Raw genomic sequence first — 24146 nt, 5'->3', positions numbered from 1 at the left:
AACCCCAAAGCCCTCCTCTCCCTCCCGTGCACAGGCAGTATCAGAAGCATCAAGAAGTATCAAGAAGATTTTGTTCAAGTGGCACAGACCTTGAAAGCAAGCTATGAGGATTTGGTGTGACTTAACAGAGCCTGATCCTTTCAGTTTTGATGTCAAAGAGTCTGAGGCATCGATCTTCTTTCTTCTTGTTAGTATATAATATTGATGACTAAATGATGGGTCCCACAATGCTTCCATCTCAAATGCCCTGAGGTTTTCTCCACCCTTGCTTGCCTGCCCAAAATTAATTTCATACCATTCTTTTCTTGTTATACTCTTCCCAAGCTTCTGCCCAACTGATTTTCTTGAAGAGTTGTCCTATTCAAAATATCAGGAACTCACAGACAGAAGTCTTGGGGGTGGGGTGTGTGTGTGTGTGTGTGTGTGTGTGTGTGTGTCTGTGGATTAAGTGTGTGGGTCTGTTCTGTCATGTGACACCTTCAGCCCTGTGCACGATAGAACAATGCTACAGGGATTGGCTGCAAGGTAGGGATGTATCTCCTGTACGGGAGATAATGGTGTCTACTCTCCATATTACACCCATCAATTACACAGATATCTTAATAGGTACATTGTTAAATTTACAATTGGAAATGGCAGTGAGACTCTCTAATTTAGTTTATGTATTTACTTAGAGATTACAGCACTGTAACAGGAGGTTCAGGCCCAATGAGCCCACACTGTCCAATTAATCTGCTGACAGTATATCTTTGGAATCTGGGTCACAGGGAGAATGTATAGATGGCGGTGGGAATTGAACCTGGGTCGCTATGCTAATCACTACGCTACCTTGCTGCCCCAAATTACTGAACAGCATACAACTGTCTTTTCTAAAGCTGTGGTAAAGAATTATGACAAAATTTATAGGAAGGTATTTTTGGGCTGACCGGTGGTGCTCTGGCATTAGCAATGGACTTCAAGGCAGATGGTCCTGAGTTCGAATCCGGCTGGGTCTCAATCTGGGCACCCACAGTATCTGTGTAAAAGAAAGGCCTGGCAATCTACTTCTGTATCTTGCCACAAAAACCCTATGGACAACTACGCTATCTTTAGGGTTGCCCTGAGTCGATGGCGACTTGACTGCACTCAACAACAACACTTGGCAATTGAACAGAACATTGCCTTTCAAAAATATTTTTTTCTTTATTCATATTTTTCAAGTGCATTCATGGATGATAAAAATAGTCATCTGTAGCATCACAAACATAAGCACTATTAAGTTTAATAGAAAACTTAAAAAGACATGTATATTAAAAGTAGATGTAGAAAAATACCAGCATTTTGTAAACATTGAAAATTATATGTAAAGTACGTTTAAGACATTTGATAATTCAGGCAGTTACTAAACCATTTTCTTTCCTGCCAAAAAATGGCAGTATAAACACAGGCACTGTGAGGTATATATAATTTGATATCACCAGCAATATCTGGGGAATGTGATTCCTAGTGAACAATACATATAAAAATAAAAGCTATTCAGAAATCCTGCAAAAAATAGTGCACACAGTGATTGAATATTGCACAGAAAGGATTAAGTGGCTTACTTAAGGACTTCAAGTCTCTCATGTACTTAATCTTGTGTAAAATACTTTGTTTCGCCCACAGCTGTTTATGCAATTCATCTGGCCAGACAGCGAGTCACATCAATTTTCTGGTTTTCCATCTGCCACTCTGAAGCCTCACATTTGCAGAGGCACATATTGATTTCATAAAGATTTAAAAAGTGTCACATGTCTTTGGTGGTGGAAGGATTTGTAGCCAATCAGAGAGAAATGGAATACATACCGTGCGGTATTTTGCACTGATCTCCAGGGAAGCAGCAAATCTTAAAACTGTAAAAAGTGTCTATTTTTTATTGCTGAGTACCCCGAATATTCAATCTGTTAACACAGACTCTGCTGAGAAGAATTTCTGAATAAGCCTGGTTTATTGGACCTTTGACATGATAGTGTGATTTAAAGGCAGACAAAACATCTTGTGCCGCATGCTTTCTCTGGCTTGATTTGTCCTTTTCCGTAAGAAAATGTGCTAAATGCTTCATTTTTGTATGAATTGTTGATATAGAGTTTTCAGATTTGACTACCTGAGAAGAGGGGAGAAAGGAATAATTAATTTTTATATTCCAAAACAGTGTTTATTTTTGATAACTTCTGATTCAAACAGTTTCTAATTAAGACATTTTCACTTCTGTTGTCAAGTGTTACGTGAACAGTTAAACTTCAGAAGACATTATCCTGATATTAATGACATACTCTTTGCATTTAAGCTATCCAAGCTGCTAGAGTTTGAGCTCCGAATTGTAATTCTTGTAATATCACCTTTCATCTATCTGTCTTCAGTTTTTCTGTAATCTCCGGCTTTACTGAGCCTCATCAGTTATACTGAAGCCTAATTATCTATTCTTCTTCTCTCCCAATTTCATGTTATGTATTATTTAGTCAGTTTATATTGCTCATGCTTTAGCATATTTATTACCTATTTTAGTTTTATTTTTGTTACTTATCTGTTATAGTATGCCTTACATTGTTTTGATAATTTAATATTTCTTGTCTGCTGTCTCAGCTGTTTTTATTAACTTTTCCACAAGATGTTTGTTTTTATCACAATTTCCACAAACAAGCTGGTTATAACAGTAAAGCAAAAACACAAATTGTTGTGAAGAAGTTGGCAGAAATGACCACTGACAGGTGGAACTGTTCAATCTGCAACTCTTCGGAAAGTTCCTTAGAGGACCAGTGTAGATTGTACAAACATTGGCAAGATGAAGCAACATCCACAAAATGCTGGAGGAACTCAGCATGTCAGGCAACATCTATGGAAATGAATAAATCGATGTTTCTGGCCAAGACCCTTCTTCAGGACTGGAAAGGAAGGGTGAAGACACCAGAATAAAAAGGTGGGGGGGGGGGGAGGAGACGGAGGCTAGCTAGAAGGTGATAGGTGAAGCCAGGTGGGTGAGAAAGGTCAAGAGCTGGAGAAGAAGAAATCTGATAGGAGAGGAGAGTGAACCATTGGAGAAGTGGACCCAGAGGGAAGTGATAGGCAGATGAGGAGAGGTAAAAGGCCAGAGTGGGGAATAGAGAAAGAGGGCAGAGGAGGGGAAATTTTTTTTTTGATGAAGGAGAAATCAATATTCATGCCATCAGGTTGGAGGCCACTAAGATGGAATATAAGGTGTTGCTCCTCCACCCTGAGGGTGGCCTCATCTTGGCACAAGAGGAGGCCATGGATTGGCATGTCAGAACAGGAATAGGGATTGGAATTAAAATGTTTGGCCATTGGGAAATTCCACTTTTGGTGGATTCGGTGGATATGCTCGACAAAGCGGTCCCCCAATTTACAACAGGTCTCAGCAATGTAGAGGAGGTCATATTGGGAGTACAAAACAAACAGATGACCCCAGCATATTCACAGATGAAGTATTACATTTTAGAAGGACTGTTTGGGGCCCTAAATGGAGGTGAGGGAGGAGGTGAATGGCCAGGTTTAGCACTTCGGGTGCTTTCAGGGATAAGGCCCTGGAGGAAGATTAGTGGGAAGGGATGAATGGACAAGGGGAATTACAGAGGTAACAATTTCTGCAGAAAGTGGAGAGAGGTGGTGAGGTAATGATATGTTTGGTGATGGGATCCCTTTGGAGATGGCAGAAGTTGTGGAGAATGTCGTGCTGCATATAGAGGCTCATGGGGTGGCAGGTGAGGACAAGAGGAACTCTATCGCTGTTAAGGCAGCAGGAAGATGGGGTGAGCAGAAATGGAGGAAATGCAGTTTGAGGGCAGTATCTATGGTAGAGGAAGGGAAACCCCATTATTCGAAGAAAGAGGACATCTCTTGATGTCCTGGAAAGAAAAGCCACACCTGGGAACAGATGCAGTTGAGACGATGGAACTGAGAAAATGGAATAGCATTTTTACAGGAGACAGAGTGGGAAGAGGTATAGATCAAGATAACCGTGGGAATTAGTAAATTTATAAAAGATGTTGGTTTACCGTTTGTCTCCAAAGATGAAGACAGAGAGATCGAGTAAGGGGATGGAGGTGTTAGAAATGGATCAAGTGAATTGAAGAGCTGAGTGGAATTGATGAACTCAGGATGGGTGCATGAGGCAGCAGCAGTGCAGTTGTTAATGTAGCGGAGGAAGAGCTGAGGAGCATTACTGGGGTAGTCTTGGAACCTGGACTGTTCTACGCAGCTACACAATGAAGAGGCAGGCATAGCTGGGGCCCAGGCCCATCCCCATTGCTACCCCTCGAGTCTAGAGAAAGTGAGATGAGCCAAAGGAAAAATTGTTGAGGGTGAGGACCAGTTCTGCCAGGCACAGGAGAGTGGTGGTGGAGGGGAACGGATTGGTTCTTTTATTGGGAAAGGAACAGAGAGGTTTAAGTTCTGACGAAGGGTCTCGGCCCAAAACGAGAACAGCGCTTCTCCCTATAGATGCTGCCTGGCCTGCTGTGTTCCACCAGCATTTTGAGTGTGTTGTTGTTAGAGAGGTTTAAGGCCTTGATAGGAGCAAGAAGCATATAGGGACTGACTGCACATTCATGGTGAAAATGAAGCAGTACGGGACAGGGAATTGGAAGTTACTAAGGAGATCAAGAGAATGAGGAGTGTTGCAGATGTAGGTGAGAAAGGACTGAACCAAGGGGAGTAGAATGGAGTCAAGATATGAGTGGCATGCTGATGTTCTTCACAGACTGATTCTACTGACATAGACTCACTACTTCTGTAGAAATTACGATGTGTAGAGCTTCAAGTCCATGGGAGAGCGATCTTGTATCCAACACTGATATGAAGGTGGCATGGAAATGGGAAAAGTTCCAAAAAGATCCTGGGAAGAGATGATTACAGTGGCAAGTTTATTTGCAGGTGTCACTGATGAGATCATGTGAAGGAATTTCTTGGAAGCCTGCAGTTAGCTAATCGTGGTATTGAATTCTGTAGGAACACTACAATGTCAGAGAGGCTCAAGAGGATTTAAATTAGCTGAACAAGTCAAATGCATATCACAATAAACTGTAACATCTTGAATACAAAGTAAAACTTAGTAAAAACATTTAAAAGAAACACAGGTTACCTCATGAAAATGACATGCACACTTTCCCTGAAGGAATTCTTTATATCGTCCCATTGTGATACTAAATGTATCAACCACATCAAAACCACAGTTCTTTGCCTCAGAGAGTATTTCCATGTTATCTTTCCACAAATTTTGAACTTCTTTCTATAATAATAGAAAATGTCAAATATGTGAAAATCATATCAAATATCTTGAGTCTTTAGCACATTAACTAAAACTGTGAATTATAGGTGACTTTGTGGTTCACCTCAGAATTAAATACAAATATGTCTTATTTACCTCTCTGGATATTATTTACAATCGGCCTTCAAATGTTGTGAGTTGAGTGTTTTCTAGTTTTTCTTACACTCTGGAGAAGTTGATTTCATTTGGAACTTCTAAAAATCAGATTCTAGCACTCAAAGAATTTAGCATTTTGAAAGACAGCTACAATCCTAAACCCAGAGTTCTATGATAAAAATCAATTACATAGTGTATTTAGAAGGTGATGATAACAATGGGGGGAGGTCGAGTGAGGATGGATCAGGTTCCCCTGTGTCTGGTTAATAAAATACTTGAAGGCTAACTTTCCAGGTAGGCTCTCCAACCATACTTGAGGTGTTTTCTCAAAAGGATTAAGACTCTTTCAGTACATCAACTGGGGTCAAAAGTATGTTTTAGTATTTTGCAGCCAGTGAATACCTTGCATTTTTCTGAGGGCGTATAACAATTCTCAAACATTTCATAGAAGGAAAATTCTTTTGTTTTCTGCGTGTTGATGCGGAGCAAAGAGGTTATTTCGAATGGCATCCCAAACATTATTGCAGCTAATGTCACCTCAGTCTTGCTGCCGTTTGCATTCCCGCAAACCTCTCCCTCCAACCAAAGGCTGGAGGGCCTGTTCCTTTGCTGTACTGATTTATGTTCGGTGTTCAATCCATCCCACCATTGCTTCGTTCTCCAGTTCCAAATCAAAGCTTGTTGAATTTTCCATTCTCTTATTTTATGAGGATGCTCACAATACACACTTAGATGCATAATAAGCTGTGGGTGGATACACTCAATGTACTGCACATTTCATGCTGTTTTTCATTTTAAAAGTGTGTCCAGGTTTCCATCAACTCCTCCCCATTTCTCTTAATCTTTGAAAAAGATGCTGAGATAAAAGATCAGTCTCAAACTTACTGCGTGATGGAGCAGGCACGAGGGGCTGAATAGCCTCCTGCTTTTGGTTCTTATTTCTGCATTAGATTGTAAGGAAAACTTGGACCATTAAAATGTTGTTTGATCTACATATGGTGATATTGTAAATGAACAATGCTCTATAATCTTCTGAAAGCTCTGCTTGACTCCTTTAAATCTAATCAAGGGATGCTTTGTGAATTCTATATCTGATACATGAAATTTCATTGTAATTTCAACATGGAAATGATCAGTTTGTTCCTGCTAATGTTTATCTCCCGTGAAAAAACAACTCTCAGTTTGCTTAGTTGGGTGAGGGGTCTGATCCCAGCAATACTTTAGATTCTGGATCTTGTTTTGTAGTACATGGGTTAAGCATGTTAAAGGGCTTAAGGTGAACACAGAGTTTTGCTCCATGAAAAGCCAATGTAGTTAATTGGACCTTAAATCCATTAGTGCTTCCGTTTACCACACCTGCTGCCAAATCTCCAGTTGCAACCTTGAGACTTTCAAAGGTTTGGATCACACAGTGGTTAAATATTTAATCTCCTGAAATGATACCCTAGGTCTAATTCTGTCAGCCTTAAGCTTCAATGAAAGAGTATCCAGTAGCTTATGAAATGACCAGGTGGCATACACAAAGTATGTGGTACATTAAGTGTACTGAGACATAGAAGCTGCACTTAAGGATTTCCTCAAGGTTGTCTCCACTTTCTTCTCTTTGCTGTTGTAATTTATCTGCTAAGCCAAACTTTGGGAGGTTTCACCGCCTTTAAGCATGCGGCAGTCTCTATGATTAGACTATTAAGTTCAAAAGACCACTTCAGTTCTATAATGTAGACATTAAATGTCAAAACAATAGCATTCATTGATGATTAGTTTAGTCATGACAATTCCTACGCTTTAAAAATAGGTCACGGAATAAAAGGTACCAGAAAAGTTAATTTAGAAAATTCTTCTTTATTTGTGATTCAGTAAAGATCAGCTTGCCCATCAGAAAAAACCAGTTACTTGAATGCTACTTTTCAGCTAGTGAATTTAACAAAAGGTATTTTGTTGTATTACCTGAGCCGTGATAAAAATAATAATCACATCTTTCCAAGGCTGTTAATGCAGCAGCCATTGCTCATAATGGAGGAGGAGGTGACGAGCGCCCATGAGATGAAACAGATGAGCAAAATTCCAAATGGCAGTATATACACAATAAAGAAAATACAGTTGGTTCAAAACTGATTTCATTTATTTGGTGATCATGGTGATGTACGTGTTTATTACGATGTGCAGTGAGACCTGTGCTGGTTATGCATGCATGTGTCTACTATAAATGAATTGCTGTTCAATTAATTAGCTGCCTACAGACAAAACAAATGTGTTTTGCTTCTGTCTTATAGTAACTCTGTGCTATTATGTCTTTTTTTTGGAGGTCTTTGGTTTGGATATTTTAGATATGAGGGCATTCTTACTGAACTTTGCAATGGCAAATAATTGCTGAGGTCTTGAATACCAGCTGCCCATATCACAATTCGCTGGCATAGTCTCAGAAATATCAATGAGTTCATCATTGTCGAAATTGTCTGCAAGGATTTAATTAACTGGTTCGCTGAAATAGAATTCCAAAGCAATGGAACTTACACCGAGAGTAAAGTCTGTGAGGCCCCTACTTCAGGTCTTTAATTGGGGCGTCACTTGTGTTGTTATGGGATAAAAGACAATTTACCCTGCAAGGGAGCAAAAGCTGGGCCTCCATAGAGCCCTTACAAGCTAACCACTACCCATAGTGGAGTTTGATGTGAGGGAGCCCACCTGGAAGGAAGTCCAGGAGGTTGTGTTTTCAGCCAGAACCAGTTCTGTGCCGGGACCCAGCGGAGTACCCTACAAGGTATACAAGCACTGCCCAGAGCTTCTCAAGATTCTTTGGAAGATCCTGCGAGTGATCTGGCGCAGGGGGACAGTGGCAGACCAGTGGAGGTACGCAGAGGGGATCTGGATCCCCCAGGAGAAAAATTCGTCGAACCTGCAGCAGTTCAGATCCATCTCGCTGTTTAGTGTGGAAGGAAAAATCTTCATTAGTGTCCTGTCCCGCCGGATGATGGACTTTCTCCTCAAAAACGCTTATGTCGACACTTCAGAGCAGAAGGGTGGAATTCCCGGAGTGCCTGGGTGCTTGGAACACACTGGAGTAGTCACCCAGCTGATCAGGGAGGCGCACATGGGGAAGGGAGACCTGGTCGTGCTTTAGCTAGATCTCATCAATGTGTATGGGTCAATACCCTACAAACTGGTGGAGTTTACACTGGACCAACACCATGTTCCCAGAAAGATCAAGGACCTCATCATGAACTACTATACTCACTTCTGGAGCTGTCAGGCTGGCATAGGCTGGAGAAGGGGATTATAACTGGGTGCACAATCTCCGTTATTCTCTTTGTCCTTGCATGAATATGATAGTCAAGGCAGCTGAGGCAGAGTGTAGAGGCCCGCTGGCGAAGTCTGGTGTTCGGCAGCCCCCGATCAGAGCCTTTATGGATGACCTCATTGTCATGACAACATCAGTTCCTGGCAGTGGGTGGATCTTCCAGGGCCTGGAAAAGCTCATCACATGGGCAAGGATGAGCTTCAGACCAGCTAAATCCAGCTCCATGCTGATGAAGAAGGGCAAAGTGGTGGACAAGTTTCGTTTAACCTTGGATGACACTACAATTCCACCTATCACCGAGAAGCTAGTCAAGAGCTTGGGGAAGGTCTTCGACTGTAGCCTCAGAGATGCAGCTGCCGTCCGATCAACTTCCAAGGTCCTTGACAGCCGGCTCACCACGGTGGACGAGTCAGGCTTACCTGGAAGGTTCAAAGCCTGGATCTACCATCTATCAGGGTAGTTACCCCGAATCCTATGGCTGCTACTGGTATACGAGGTGCCTGTGACAACTGTGGAGTTGCTGGAGAGAAAGGTCAGTAACTACCTTTGAAGATGGCTGTGCCTACCTTGTAGTCTGAGTGGCACAACACTGTACGGAAGGTGCAATAAGCTGCAACTTCCCCTCAGCAGCCTGAACGAGGAGTTCAGGGTTTCCCGCACAAGAGAGGTGCTGCAGTACAGGGATTCCAAGGACCCTAAAGTGGCAGCAGCTGGCATCCGGGTACGGACGGGTAGAAAGTAGAGGGCACAAGAAGGGCTGGTGGTAGCAGAGTCCTGGCTAAGACACAGGGCTTTGGTGGAGACAGTGTCAACTGGGCGAGTGGGGCTGGGCTGCGTTTCACAACCTCGCTATGACGAGGCCAAAGGCAAGGACAGACGACAGCTAGTCCTGGAGGAAGTGCGGGCTGGCGTTGAAGAGGAGAGGTATAGCAGGATGGTGGGCATGCGGCAGCAAGGAGCATGGACAAGGTGGGATGGTGCGCTGGAGCGGAAAATCTCCTGGTCTGATATCTGGCAGGCAGAACTCCAGCGCATTAAATTTATGATCCAGGCTGTCTATGATGTCTTGCCAAGCCCTGCAAACCTCCATGTCTGGGGCAAGAGCGATACATCCAGCATGTCCACTCTGTCCAGGAAGAGGATCACTGGAGCATATCCTTAGCAGCTGCCCCAAAGCCTGGGGGAAGGTTGCTACTGGTGGCATCATGACCAGGTGCTGAAGGCAGTGGCAGAGAGCATTGCGATGGCCATGACCACCAGCAAACAGAGTGCTCAGAGGAAGAACATCTCCTTTGTCAGAGCCGGAGCACAGCCCCTACATCAGCCCAGACCAGCATCATCATCGGGCTTGCTCAGCACCGCAGCAGATTGGCTTGCTTCAAGTTAACCTGGGAGGCAGCTGAAGTTTCCGAAATAGCAATAACTTCACTGAGGCTGGATGTGGTCCTTTCTTCAGTGTCCTCGAAGCAGGTTGTCCTCATCGAGTTGACAGTTCCCTGGGAGGACCGCATTGAGGAGGCAAATGAGAGGAAGCGGGCCAAGTACCAGGAGCTGGTGGAGCAAGGCTGGAAGGCTCACTGCGAGCCCATCGAAGTAGGGTGCAGGGGTCTTGCCGGCCGCTCACTCTGCAGAGTCTACACCCTACTCGGCATCAGTGGGACTGGCAAGAGGAAAGCGACCAGGACCATCACAGAGGCCGCTGAGAGAGCCTCCGGATCAGGAGGGGTGATCCATGGGCCAATGCTGCTGGGACACAAGCTAGGGTCTGATCAACCCTGGCTGGGTCGCCTGGGCGAGAGTGTATTATGTTGAAAGACCCAAAACACCCGATGACCCCAGGTTGCATCACTGATGTGTCCCAGCGCATCCGCAGGGTGTATCTCAGAATCAAAAAATACCACAATTTTTAAATTGTAATGTCTTTTGAGACGGAACTGTGCACATACAGAACTTCATGGCATTCAGCACTTTAGCTACCATTTTGTGCCAGTTGGATTTGGATAATTATTGTCACATGTACTGAGATACAATGGAAAATCTTGCCTTGATATTATTCAGAGATCAGATCATTACACAGTGCATTGAGGTAGAATGAGGTAAAACAAGAAGAGAATGCAGAATAAAGTGTAACAGCTACAGAGAAAGTACAGTGTAGGTGAACAATAAGGTGCAAGATTATGACGGGACATAGTGAGGCCAAGAGTCCATCTTGTCATACTAGGGAGCTATTCAGTAGTTTTATATTAATGGGGTAGTAGCTGTCCATCAGCCTGGCCATAGTGCTTTGTATCTTCTGCCCAGTGGGAGAGGATAAGGTAAGATGACTCTGGTAAGATAGCATGCTTAGTCATAGCAGCTTCTCCGAATCCAACAAATAGTGTAAATGTTTGTCTTGAACATTTTTCTTGTGGTTGTGAGACCCTGTTGGACATTGGTAATGCAAACTACTAAGCCTGGTTCATTACTTTATTTGGAAGAATGACGGTAGTTATGTGTGGCCTTGGGTTGTTGCATGGACCAGGCCCCCAAGTTGCTTTTTGCAGCCACCTGGGGAGGAGGTGCCAGAGGCACCATGGGAGTGAACACCGGCGCGACAGGCACATTGGATTCTGTGCTGACTTGGGGGCTGGCCCCTGCACGCCTTCTCTCCATTGGTGCTGCTCGCCAGTGTTCGCTCCCTGAAAGACGAGCTGGATTTTCTTCATTTGCCACTGACCCAACGAGAGATGAGGAACTACTGCATGCTTATTCTTGCAGAAACGTGGCTCCAGGACAATATCCCATGCACGTTTTATCTTTAGGCTATGCCAGTCAGGGACTTGTGCTAATGTTATTTTGTGACCATATGCACGAGATGTGACTGTGTGTACTGTGTTTTGTACCTTGGCTCCAGAGGAACGATGTGTTGTTTAGCTGTATACATGTGTATGGAAGAATGACAATTAAGTTTGAACTTAATGTCCAGGGTGGTTGGGTTCTTTGATTATGCTGGCTGCTTTACTGATGTAGTGTCAATTACAGACTGAGTCCATAGAGGAGAGGCTGGTTTCCATGATATGTCAAGCTGAGTCCACAACTCACTGCAGTTTCTTGTGGAGAGTGCTTCACCTTTTTTTTTATATACACAATGTGTTGCCTCTCCTTGTCAGCATGGTTTGCATTTCTGCATGTGCATCTGTAGTAGTGATTATACTTGGTTCTCAAGAGAATGAACAGGTTCATTGGTTAAAAAGAATGAAAATCATTAAATCTGGCTGGTTTACAATCTGGATGTCCTTGTTTATGATGAAACTAGATAGTTCAGGTTTAATAAACATACTTCGTGCACTTTGTTTGAGAAACATATTTGTACACTGAAGCATCATTATGCACGTGATCATGTAATATCTTGTAACAGCTATAAAATGTAAATACGGTACTTGTAATGAGTATTGAACGAGACATCCAGTCTTTTCCAAATTCCTGTTTGCAAGAATCTATGATAGGAATAATAAAATTATGCAAAACAGTTAAAACCTCGTCAGAGTATTTAGTTTTGACCCTGAAAGAGGAGCATGCTGTCATTGTAGGAAGGGGCCTCAGTGAGGCAGTGGGTGCTGAGGATCTGGAGGAACTGAAGTTGAGGATACTGTATTTATCACTATTATTCTCCTCGTTATCTCTCCTGATTTACACCCTACACACGGCATAAGATACATTTCTTGCTTCTGCTCTTCCTTCACTACAAGCAAAGATTCATCCCTTTGCTGTGCAGAAGAATGAGAGCTTTCTGGTCACAGGAGAAGCAGCATTAATAGCTAGCAGCCCAATACTAATAATATGGTTTGGTGCTGTCAGACATGGAGAGTTACTCCAGGAGGAGCAGCAGAGCACCTCAGTGTGTGAAAAGCATTCATATGCAACAGACATATGCAGTGATGTCAAGTCAGTGAAACATTTGCTTCATGTAATGAATAAACTTATACCTCACATACAAACCTGACAAAAACACAACAGTGATCAATGTCCTTAGAAGGCCATTCCACAAAGTGTCTGCCTGCCTCCTACCTGATATGTCTCGATCTCATCATCTTGCTGTCCTAGTCAACAATCTCAATTCACACTATCATCTATTAGACCAGGGGTTCCCAACCATTTTTATGCCAAGGACCAACACCATTGAGCAAGAGGTGAGTGGACCCCAGGCTGGGAACCCCTGTACTAGACCAACGCAGGCTTCTGTTCCGACTCCCCATCATCAGTTTCCATATAATCTCCATATAAGAGTGGTACACCGTGTCGCAGGTAGATCAGCTGTCTCATAGTTTTAGTAACGTAAAGCGATGGAATGGCACCATACAATAGTGGTTAGCACAATGCTTTACAGTACCTGCGACCTGGGTTCAGTTCCTGCTGTTGATTCTAAATAGTGTGCATGTTCTCTCCATGACTGTGTGGCTTTCCTCTGGGTGCTCCGGTTTCCTCTCACCGTCCAAAGATGTACCGGATGGTAGGTTAATTGGTTATTGTAAATTGTCCTGTGATTAGGCTCGGGTTAAATTGGGGGAATTGTAGCGCAGAGTAGCTCAAAGGGCCGATTCCATTTGCGCTTTATCTCAACTAATAAATAAACAACCTGAATTGATTCTAACCTTCTGTGCTGTCTATGTGGAGTTTACATACTCATTCTGGTACTGTATGGGTGCTCTGGTTTTCTTTGTCATCCCATAGGTATGCCAATTGTTTGCTTTATTAGCTTCTGTAAATTACTTTTAGTTTATATGGCTAGTAGAAGAATTGTTAATGAGTACGTGAGAGAGAATAAATTACAGGGAGGTAAGTGGGATTGATGGGATTGCTGAGAGCTGGATAAATGCAGTGAACTGAATGTGTCCTTCTACATCACAAGGAAATCTGAAGATAAGAACCAGCAATCCACCCTACTAGTCATCAGTCTAATTGTCCTTCATGTTTGCACTTTCAAAGCCTCGGGTTTCCAATACAGCAGGGCTTCGTTCAGGATATTGACGAACCTGGCTACAGAAGATGAGTGGCAGGTACTTACAAATAAATGGCATTATGCCTCCATAAGGGTTTTATGTATCAAGTATATTCAAGGAGTTATGGTTTGTGTATCAAGTATATTCAAGGATTCACAGAGTAATAAAACATGAGTCCAATTCCAACTTGGCAGAAGGCACCCATCTGTTTCAATGTGTCACTGCTAATAACACATAGGCAATTTGCCCATGGAGTATCTGATTAACAACATTAGTGGAATTGCAAAGATAATCCATAGGCGCTTTCAAGCAGTATTACAAATTCATTTGCATGTTTCTGTACACCTTGTTAGGCATAGTCAGAAGCAAATCAATACAGCATCTTGCTCATTTCATTTTGAAAGTGCATGCATTTCAACCACCTTGGAGGTTACTTGCTATGTAGTAGATCAAGAAAAAAGCAGATGTCACTAATCATAAATCAGATTTTTGATACTGGTTATTTGTTAAACAATGGAAGTTGTGATATTTGAAATCCTGTAGATGCTGGATATCTGAAATAAAAACAGAAAATGCTGCAAACACTGAGCAGGTCAGGTAGCACCTTCAACAAAAGAAACAGTCTGAATTTCAAGCCAGATTCCGGCATCAGCAGCCTCTTGAGTTTTCAGTCAGCATTCAGAACCTATCTGAAAGTTAATTCTGATTCTCTTCTCACAATTCGGCTTGACATGCTCAGTGTTTCCGGTGTTCTTGTTTTATTTTATATAAAAAATAGATGTAGCTGGTTGGTTTGCTGTTGCAAGGATTTCACATTCCAGTATTTGGGTAATTTTAATTTAGAAAAGAATAGATTTCTGTTTTCTTCCTCACCAAGGAGAATATAAATAAAGGATCTTTTTGATAACTCAGAATTGAGACTTCAACTCCCTGATATTGATCTTAGAGAGAAAATACAAAATGGTAAAGCAGATGATTTTGAAATTGCTCCCAAATTTCTAACTATATATCCTGTAGCTGGCTACTAGACAATGAACATCTCATTCCTATTGTAAATGTCTCAGAGGTCTCAATAATAAATAAATAATGCACACAGTTAATCTATTTGCATCAAGTCATTGAAAGCAAAACAATTATAAAACCAAATATTCAGCTTCACTAATGTTTCTTCAAGTCACAAATGTGAGGAAATATTCAATGAAGAGTATTGTTAACATCAAAAGAGTTGATATGAACTTGCATTAGGCAAATGGCAGTACTGAACTGAAGTACTAAGTAAAAGGTGCCATGGTAACATAGCACAACGCTATTGCCGTTCCAGGCATCAGAGTTCAGAGTTCAATTCTGGTGTTCTCTAAGAAAGTTTGTATGTTCTTTCTGTAAGTGCTTAGATTTCTTCTGGCAGACAAGAAAATCTACAGATGCTTGGAGATTCAGAACTGATGGAGGGTCTCGACTGTACTCTTTTCCATAGATACTACCTGGCCTGCTGAATTCCCCCAGCATTTTGTGTTGTTGTAGCTTGGATTTCTTCTGGTTTCCTCTCACAGTCCAAAGATGTACCAATGGTAGATTAATTGGTCATTGTAAATTGTCCTGTGATTAAGCTAGGGTTAAACAATTGGTTTGCTAGGCGGTGTGGCTAATTGGGCCAGAGGAGCCTTTTCTGCATGCCATCTCTAAATAATGTTTAAAAAGATTAAATGGAAGAGTTGATGAATCTCAAGTTGAATGAGTGGCAATATCTAATTTTGATGGATGGTTATTGGCTCAAAGTAAGTTGGTTTACAGTATAATATAGTTGATAAAAAGCAAGCACTTTATTTGGTAAATGTGATTTTGTTGATAATTGTTCTAATCTTGTGGTATTAAGGATCACTGTGTTACTTTTGTGTTGTTTCTGCACTCCTCAGTTATGAATTAAGGGTAAACAAGTAAACAATTTCCAGATTTATGCCAATGCTGTTATGGAGTAACACAGAAGAACACAGCAAAAAGCCTGGGGAATGGCTGGCCTCTTTTGGCATTCTTCCATAGACTGTAGCTGAGATTGGATACAGTAGATGTCAGCTTTGCTTAGCTCACTGCACTCTCACACTGCTTGAGGTTTATGGGCCCAGTTCTTGTCAAAAAAAAGTACTTGAATGCAAAACCTATGCTAGCATTCCAGTGCTGTACACATACTGTCTTTTGAAATTTGCCCATGACGAGGGTCTTATAGCTGGAATTTAAAGACAAAAAGACCAAGATCTTCTCCTTTCAAAGATGCAGGGAAATTTTGGAAGATAAGAAATCAAGTATATGGATTTCTGATCCATTGAAGGCTAGCACAGTACTTTATTACAAGAGTCTTGAAGAAGAATCTTGGCCCAAATGCCAAACTGTTTACTCCTTTCCATAGATGCTGAATGAGCTACTGAGTTCCTCCAGCATTTTGTGTGTGCCGCTCTTATTATAAAGCTATTGTATAGTACTTCTATATCTCCTTCATTTTCAAACAATATATGAAAGTCAGAAACAGAACATTTCAGTGAGTCTAGAAGTTGTAGGGTAGAGTCTCAGAATAAGGAATGTGCCACTGGAGATGGAGGTGGGGATAAATTTCTTTAAGCAGATGGTCAAAGAGTTCTTCACCTTGGGCAGCTCTAGATGCTCAGTGGGTGAGTTTGTTCAAGGTTGAAGATGATTCCCATTATGTCCCAAAGTCTTTCAAAGGATGCAGTAATCTGGTGGGAAAGTGGATTCAGACAAATATTACAGAATGGCAAGGCAGACTTAACTTCTGGTAGAGTTTATTTTTGCTTTTCTTTCTTATATTCTAGGAGTGAACTGGATAGCAGATGTTACTGTTAAAAATTATTGCTATTATTTGTTTTTCATTCCCCAGAATTTGTACTTAAAAATTCAGAAACTTCTTCTAAAATGCTGTGCCTCATAATTTGTGAAATAGATAGATACTTTATTGATCCCAAAGGAAATTACAGTGTCACAGTAGCATTACAAGTACACAGATATACAAATATCAGAAGAGAAGTAAGAAAGAATAAGAAATAAGTTAACTTCCCCAGCTGTAGATTGACTAATTGTAGAGCCTAATGGCCAAGGATAGTGTCACAGCTGCAGAAAAGATGGACACCATAGAGGGATTGTCTACAGAGTCTCTGTGGGTGGAGATTAGGAACAGGAAAGGGTCAATAACTTTACTTGGTGTTTTTTATAGGCCACCCAATAGTAACAGGGATATTGAGGAGCAGATAGGGTAACAGATCCTGGAAAGGTGTAATAATAGCAGAGTTGTTGTGATGGGAGATTTTAATTTCCCAAATATCGATTGGCATCTCCCTAGAGCAAGGGGTTTAGATGGGGTGGAGTTTGTTAGGTGTGTTCAGGAAGGTTTTTTGACACAATATGTAGATAAGATTATGTAGAGGAGAGGCTGTCCTTGATTTGGTATTGGGAAATGAACCTGGTCAGGTGTCAGACTGCTCAGTGGGTGAGCATTTTGGAGATAGTGATCATAATTCTATCTCCTTTACAATAGCATTGGAGAGAGATAGGAACAGACAAGTTAGAAAAGTGTTTAATTAGAGTAAGGGGAATTATGAGGCTATCAGGCAGGAAATTGGAAGCTTAAATTGGAAACAGACGTTCTCAGGGAAAAGTACGGAGGGAAAAGTGGCAAATGTTCAGGGGATATTTGTGTGGAGTTCTGCAAAGGTACGTTCCAATGAGACAGGGAAGTTATGGTAGGGTACAGGAACCATGGTGTACAAAGGTTGTAATAAATCTAGACAAGAAGAAAAGAAAAGCTTACAAAAGGTTCAGAGAGCTAGGTAATGTTAGAAATCTAGAAGATTATAAGGCTAACAGGAAGGAGCTTAAGAAGGAAATTATGAGAGCCAGAAAGGGCCATGAGAAGGCCTTGTCAGGCAGGATTAAGGAACACCCCAAGGCATTTTACAAGTATGTGAAGAGCAGGAGGATAAGACGTCAGAGAATAGGACCTATGAAGTGTGATAGTGGGAAAGTGTGTACGGAACCGGAGGAAATAGCAGAGGTACTTAATGAATACTTTGCTTCAGTATTCACTACGCGTAAGGATCTCGGTGATTGTAGTGATGACTTGCAGTAGACTGAAAAGCTTGAGCATGTAGATATTAAGAGGATGTGCTGGAGCTTTTGGAAAGCATCAAGTTGGATAAATCGCCGGGACTGGATGAGATGTACCCTAGGCTACTGTGGGAGGTGAGGGAGGAGATTGCTGAGCCTCTGGCGATGATCTTTGCATCATCAGTGCGGACGGGAAAGGTTCTGGAGGATTGGAGGGTTGTGAGTGTTGTTCCTTTATTCAAGAAAGGGAGTAGAGATAGCCCAGGACCATAGACCAGTGCATCTTACCTCAGTGGTTGGTAAGTTGATGGAGAAGATCCTGAGAGGCAGGATTTATGAAGATTTGGAGAGGTATAATATGATTAGGAATAATCAGCATAGCTTTGTCAAAGACAAGTTGTGCCTTATGAGCCTGATTGAATTTTTTGAGGATGTGACTAAACACATTGATGAAGAAAGAGCAGTAGATGTAGCGGTATATGGGTTTCAGAAAGGCAATTGATAAGGTAACCCATGCGAGGCTTATTGAGAAAGTAAGGAGGCATGAGATCCAAGGGGACATTGCTTTCTGGATCCAGAATTGGCTTGCCCAAGGAAGGCAAAGAGTGGTTGTAGATGGGTCATATTCTGCATGGAGGCAAGTGACCAGTGGGGTGCCTCAGGGGTCTGTTCTGGGACCCTTACTCTTCGTGATTTTTATAAATGACATGGATGAGGAAGTGGAGGGATGGGTTAGTAAGTTTGCTGATGACACAAAGATTGGAGGTGTTGATAGTGTGGAGGGCTGTCAGAGGTTACAGCAGGACAATGATAGGATGCAAAACTCGGCTGAAAAGTGGCAGATGGAGTTCAACCCAGTTAAGTGTGAAGTGGTTCATTTTGGTAGGTCAAATATGATGGCAGAATATAGTATTAATGGTAAGACTCTTGGCAGTGTGGAGGATCAGAGGGATCTTGGGGTCCAAGTCCATAGGACACTCAAAGCAGCTGCACAGGTTGATTCTGTGGTTAAGAAGGCATAAGATGTATTGGCCTTAATCAATCGTGGAAATGAATTTAGGAGCCGAGAGGTAATGTTGCAGCTATATAGGACCCTGGTCAGACCCCACTTGGAGTACTGTGCTCAGTTCTGGTTGCCTCACTACAGGAAGGATGTGGAAGCCATAGAAAGGGTGCAGAGGAGATTTAGAAGGATGTTGCCTGGATTGGGTAGCATGTATTATGAGCAACACACACAAAATGCTGGTGGAACGCAGCAGGTCAGGCAGCATCTAAAGGAAGAAGCACAGTCGATGTTTCGGGCCGAGACCCTTCAAGAGACTTTGAGTCCTGACGAAGGGTTTCAGCCCGAAACATCGACTGTGCTTCTTCCTTCTGATGCTGCCTGGCTTGCTGCGTTCCACCAGCATTTTTTGTGTGTTGCTTGAATTTCCAACATCTGCAGATTTCCTTGTGTTTGCATTTTCAAATGCCTTATGAGAATAGGTTGAGTGAACTTGGCCATTTCTCCTTGGAGCAATGGAGGATGAGAGGTGACCTGATAGAGGAGTATAAGATGATGAGAGGCATTGATTGTGTGGATAGTCAGAGGTTTTTTCCCAGGGCTGAAATGATTGCCACAAGAGGACACAGGTTTAAGGTGCTGGGGAGTAGATACAGAGGAGATGTCAGGGGTAAGTTTTTTTACTCAGAATGGTGAGTGCGTGGAATGGGCTGCCGGCAACCGTGGTGGAAGCGAATACAATAGGGTCTTTTAAGAGAGTTTTGGATAGGTACATGAAGCTTAGAAAAATAGAGGGTTATGGGTAAGCCTAGTAATTTCTAAGGCAGAGACATTTGTGGGCCGAAGAGCCTGTATTGTGCGGTACGTGTTCTATGTTCTTTGATAAGAATGACCTCATACAGCACTCTTGCTATATGCAGGGAGCAGCACAGTTTTCTTAGTCTATTACGAAGTTGTTCAGCCAAGGTGGAAGTGCAAGTTTGCTGTTATAACTAGCCCTTTGAAGAGAAGTAAAACTGGTTGTCACATGCTGCTGTCGCAGACAGCTCTAGATTTGTTTCAGCTATAATGTTTTTATTAAACATTTGAGCCACTTGGTTCTATTGGAGCAAGATATTCAAAGTTTTAATCCTGCAGTCAAGAATTTACATTCAATCTTGCAGGAGTGTGTTTACATTCAAAAATTACGTAATTTGTAATCAGAATTAACTTCAGATGTTCCAATCAGGTGACAATCTATACATACTCAAATATAATACTCTATTTTATGGGGTTTTTCAATGAGACACAATCAATAATGTAAGGAAGTTTCTTAAATAATTAACTATGTTTAAATTGTATAACTGCCAGTTTTTTGACCCTATGTCATTGATTTTAAGCAGTGAAACTTATACATTTTATGTAGCCTTGAATCCTACACTTTTATTTATTGACTTTTATCAGCAATCGCTTTTGGCAATAATTGGACATTTCAAATGCTCACACGAGATCCCTAGTTCCCTATTTTGGTATGGGCTTTAATTCATTGAAGTTAATGTATTTGTTTCACTGCATTAATATCAGTAAATTTTAAAATTGATTTATTCTTCCCTCTTCTTCCATCCCCTAATCTGGCTCCCCTCTCAGTTATTCTCTTTCCCTCTCCTGCCTATCACTTCCCCCTGGTGCCCCTCCTCCCTCCCTTTCTCCAATGGTTCACTTCACTCCTATCAGATTCTTTCTTCTTCAGCCCTTTACCTTTCCCACCCATTACCTCCCAGCTTCTCACTGCAATTCACCCTGTTATACCCATCACCTTCTAGCTTGTACTCCTTCTCCCTTCCTTCTTATCCTGCTGCCTTCCTCCTCCCTTCCAGTCCTGATAAAGGATCTCAGTCCAAAATGTCGACTGTTCCTTTCTATATTCCTTTCCGGAGATGCTGCCTGACCTGCTGAGTTCCTCCAGCATTTTATGGGTGCTGCTTTAAAATAGATTCTCCTGCTATGAATGATATAGCACTTTTAATATCTATATGGCTATTAACTTCATTCTGAAGACGGAGTGTAATTAAGAAAATTAATTTGGCAGATCTCTGATGGTTTTAAAGTAGAAAATGAAGCTTCTTGGTTGGTGTTCCAGAGAAAATGAGCAAAGACTTTCTAGATGTATGGTATACAGAGAAAAGGTTTTGTGGCATTGAGGAGTGACACTTTTGTACAGTTAGTAGACCGGTGCTGCACAACTCAAGTGCCCGGAGATCAACTTGGACCTCTTGTGCTGACTGAGTCTAATTTGAAAATTTTTCTGATGCCTTTTGGGTGCTACAGCCTGCTCTGATATTCCAAAGATGTGGGTTCATGGCTTAATTGGCCACCATAAATTGCCCTAGTATGTGAGTAAGTGGTAGAATTTGGAAATTGTTGTGGGAACAATTAAATGGGTTTACGTTGTATGCTTAAATGGTTGCTTGATGGCCAGCAAGGGCCTGTTTCCAAGCATTGATGCTTCTGTTAGAAAGCTCATATTTACATTGCAGGTCGGGCAGCATCCGTTGACCGCTCCTTTCAAAGGATGCTGCCTGACCTGCTGAGTTCATCCAACTTGTTTGTACATGTTGATTTGACCACAGCATCTGCAGTGTACTTTGTGTTCATATTTACGTTTGAGTTTTAGGGCAGCCTTTCAAGAGAGTGGTGTGAGGAAGTACCTCTCTGATAACTTGTGATTATGTTGATCCAGGGCTTTTTGGAGAATGTGTACCTGTGCACCACTGACTCAGTCCAAGATTAAATTAGTCTGCAGCATAATTAGGAAGCATCAAGAAAAACATGGCAATAATCTACATTCTTAATGTCACATATTATATGCAAGCCTATACCCGTTGTGCTACATATGAACATTTCTTAGAGATGGAAATATGAGGTTTTGCACCAAGACCTAATGCTGCCATTAAAACTGATAATCTGGCTCATTAGAACATCCTCATACAGGGAAGGTTGCATACTGGCAACTCAGTCTTCCACAAATATCCAACTTACAGATAATTTTTCCCCAAGAGAGTATTATGTACTGATTCCCACAGGTAGGGGATTTCCCAATGGAAATCTATAAAAATATGAATAAGTAACTGCATATTTGATCTAAACAGCTGGGAAACAGACTGTTCTGCCACTATTAGCAAATATGGTTTTTTTTTTTAAAGTGTCTCATTTGTCTTGTGTACATGTGGAACATAGAACAGTGAAGCACTGTACAGGTCCTTTGACCCACCATGTTATTAGACCAACCCTTTAATCTACTCTAAGACTTAGTAACACAGAAGCAGTTATTTCATAACTGTTGTAACTATTGCCATTCTCTATTTCTTGGACTGTATTCCATCATGATGCCCTTGTACAAAATCTTTTACCTCTCACCCTCAGTGGTCTTTGTAAAACGCCAAAGCAGGAGGATTTCACACCACTAACAACCCTAACTACAGCAAAGGCCATGGTTCCAGTCAACATTCTGTCGATAATCCTGAATACTTATGCTAGAAAACCAACTTCGGTTTAGTTAAATTGTACAACACCTCATCCACCTGGCAAAAGGGAAAACTGCTCATCGGAACTATAGAACACGGAGAGCCACCGCAGTCTTCAAGGTTTTGTTCATAATGCCTTCAAGCATAAATTACTCAACAATAACCCTCTTGAGAAATGCTCAGTTTGAATTTTTTCTGGGAATTATTCAACTCAAAATCTCTTGGATAAAAACAGATGAATAGGATGCTGAAAGTGACTGTCATTGACATCAAGGTTACATTTGAACTGATGTGACATTGACCACTACTGTAAGATTAAAGTCAATAGGATATCAAAGGGAAACCACTCCATTGTCTCAAGTTACACCTCACTTAAAGAAAGACAATTGAGATTGTTGGAGACCCGACACATCAATTCTATAACATTGCCCTAAAGAGCTCTTATAGCAGGGCTCCACGGTTAATGGTAGGGGTCCACAGCATAAAAATAGTTGGGAACCTCTGTCCTATAGCAATGTCATAGAAGCAACCATTTGAGGTGCTTAATCAAAAACTACTTTTCTATCAAGTCAGAAGCACAAATGCTTGCTGGTGATTGTTGTTCCTTTCCATGCCTTGTGGCACATTGGGTGGCAGTTTTTGCCATTTCTGTAGCATTTGACAGTTTTTTTTATGAGGCTGAGTTGCTAGCTCGACGCTCAACTCAGTATGGATGGAAAGTGTGCAAGGGGCTGGCTGGATCGGAGCCCTGGCGCCAATGCTTCTATACCACCGGCTGGCTACATTTGCTAATGATTGCATAATGCTCAGCAAATTTGCAACACCTCAGCAAATTAAACAGTCCATGAGGAATATCTTTAGCCAGAATGTAGTGAATCTGTGGAATTCATTGCCACAGATGGCTGTGGAGGCCAAATCAATTGGTATATTTAAAGTGAAGGTTGATAATTTGTTGATTAGTCAGAGTGTCAATGAATATGGATAGAAAGCAGAATATTGGGATTGAGAGGGATAATGAATCAGCTATGGTGGAATGGCCTAATTCTGCTCCTTTGTCTTATGATCTTATAAAAGATCAGAAAAAAACAATTTCCTCATTACATGCGAGGGCAAGATTGTCTGCCTACTGGGTTTCCCTGTACCTTTTAATCATGGTGCTAGTTAGATGTGCTGCATGCAATTTTTATGCAAAGAAGCCAATTAAAATTGTGAGAAAAGAATGGACTTGCCAAATGCCTTCCTGAAGGCAGCGTAGAATCACTATAGTCATATAAAGACGAGGCTCTGATTTTACTACCTTGATAAAATATACTGTTGCTTTATTAAGCTGCCTGTTGGACTTGATGAATAATACCTCCCTCTGTATTTACTTAATCAACCAAAAAGACACAGTAAACATGAGCCTTCTAATGAGCCAGATGCATAATTGCATGTAACAGAACAATGCTAAAGAAATGCCATTGACCACTTTAAAACAGAGTCAAGCAATCTAATGTATCCAAAGTTAATGGAAACTCCTCAAGAGAGAAAACTATTTTATGCTAAGGAATCTAATTTTCTTTCTGACCCAAATAGAATTACTTGCCATTCAATACAAAGGTATCCTTTGTTACTGAAGCACTTAAAACTACGGTACACCTATAATGACATGTGTAACAATACAGAATAAGGAGGACCGCAGATAAACTAAATTTACTGCTCCATTTGATCAGTGAGTGTATCATTTATAATGTTGAACTACAGACAATTGATCTTAAGAAATATTTTTAAAATTAAGAATACTGCAGACTTGAATAGAAAAGTGCAAAACTTGGACACCAGGGCAACACAAAGTTACCACAGCAAGAGTGTTTACAAA

General features: G+C 41.5%; 1 protein-coding gene across 1 annotated transcript in view; it reads right to left on the bottom strand.

Annotated features, from left to right (window-relative positions):
- Positions 1 to 1157: 1157 nt before the first annotated feature.
- cped1 (cadherin-like and PC-esterase domain containing 1) overlaps positions 1158 to 24146 on the bottom strand; it is a 245869-nt gene continuing 222880 nt past the window's right edge. The window contains exons 21-22 of the mRNA XM_073059544.1: positions 5114 to 5260; positions 1158 to 2122 (exon numbers count right to left, since the gene is read on the bottom strand). Coding sequence (XP_072915645.1) covers positions 1892 to 2122; positions 5114 to 5260 — 378 coding nt within the window. The 3' untranslated portion in view covers positions 1158 to 1891. The remainder of the gene's footprint in view (positions 2123 to 5113; positions 5261 to 24146) is intronic.

This window comes from Hemitrygon akajei, chromosome 10 (genome assembly GCF_048418815.1).
Source record: "Hemitrygon akajei chromosome 10, sHemAka1.3, whole genome shotgun sequence".
NCBI classification, from domain to species: Eukaryota; Metazoa; Chordata; class Chondrichthyes; order Myliobatiformes; family Dasyatidae; genus Hemitrygon; species Hemitrygon akajei.
Note: the sequence above shows the minus strand (reverse complement) of the source record. Positions and strands in the feature narration are given on the sequence as shown.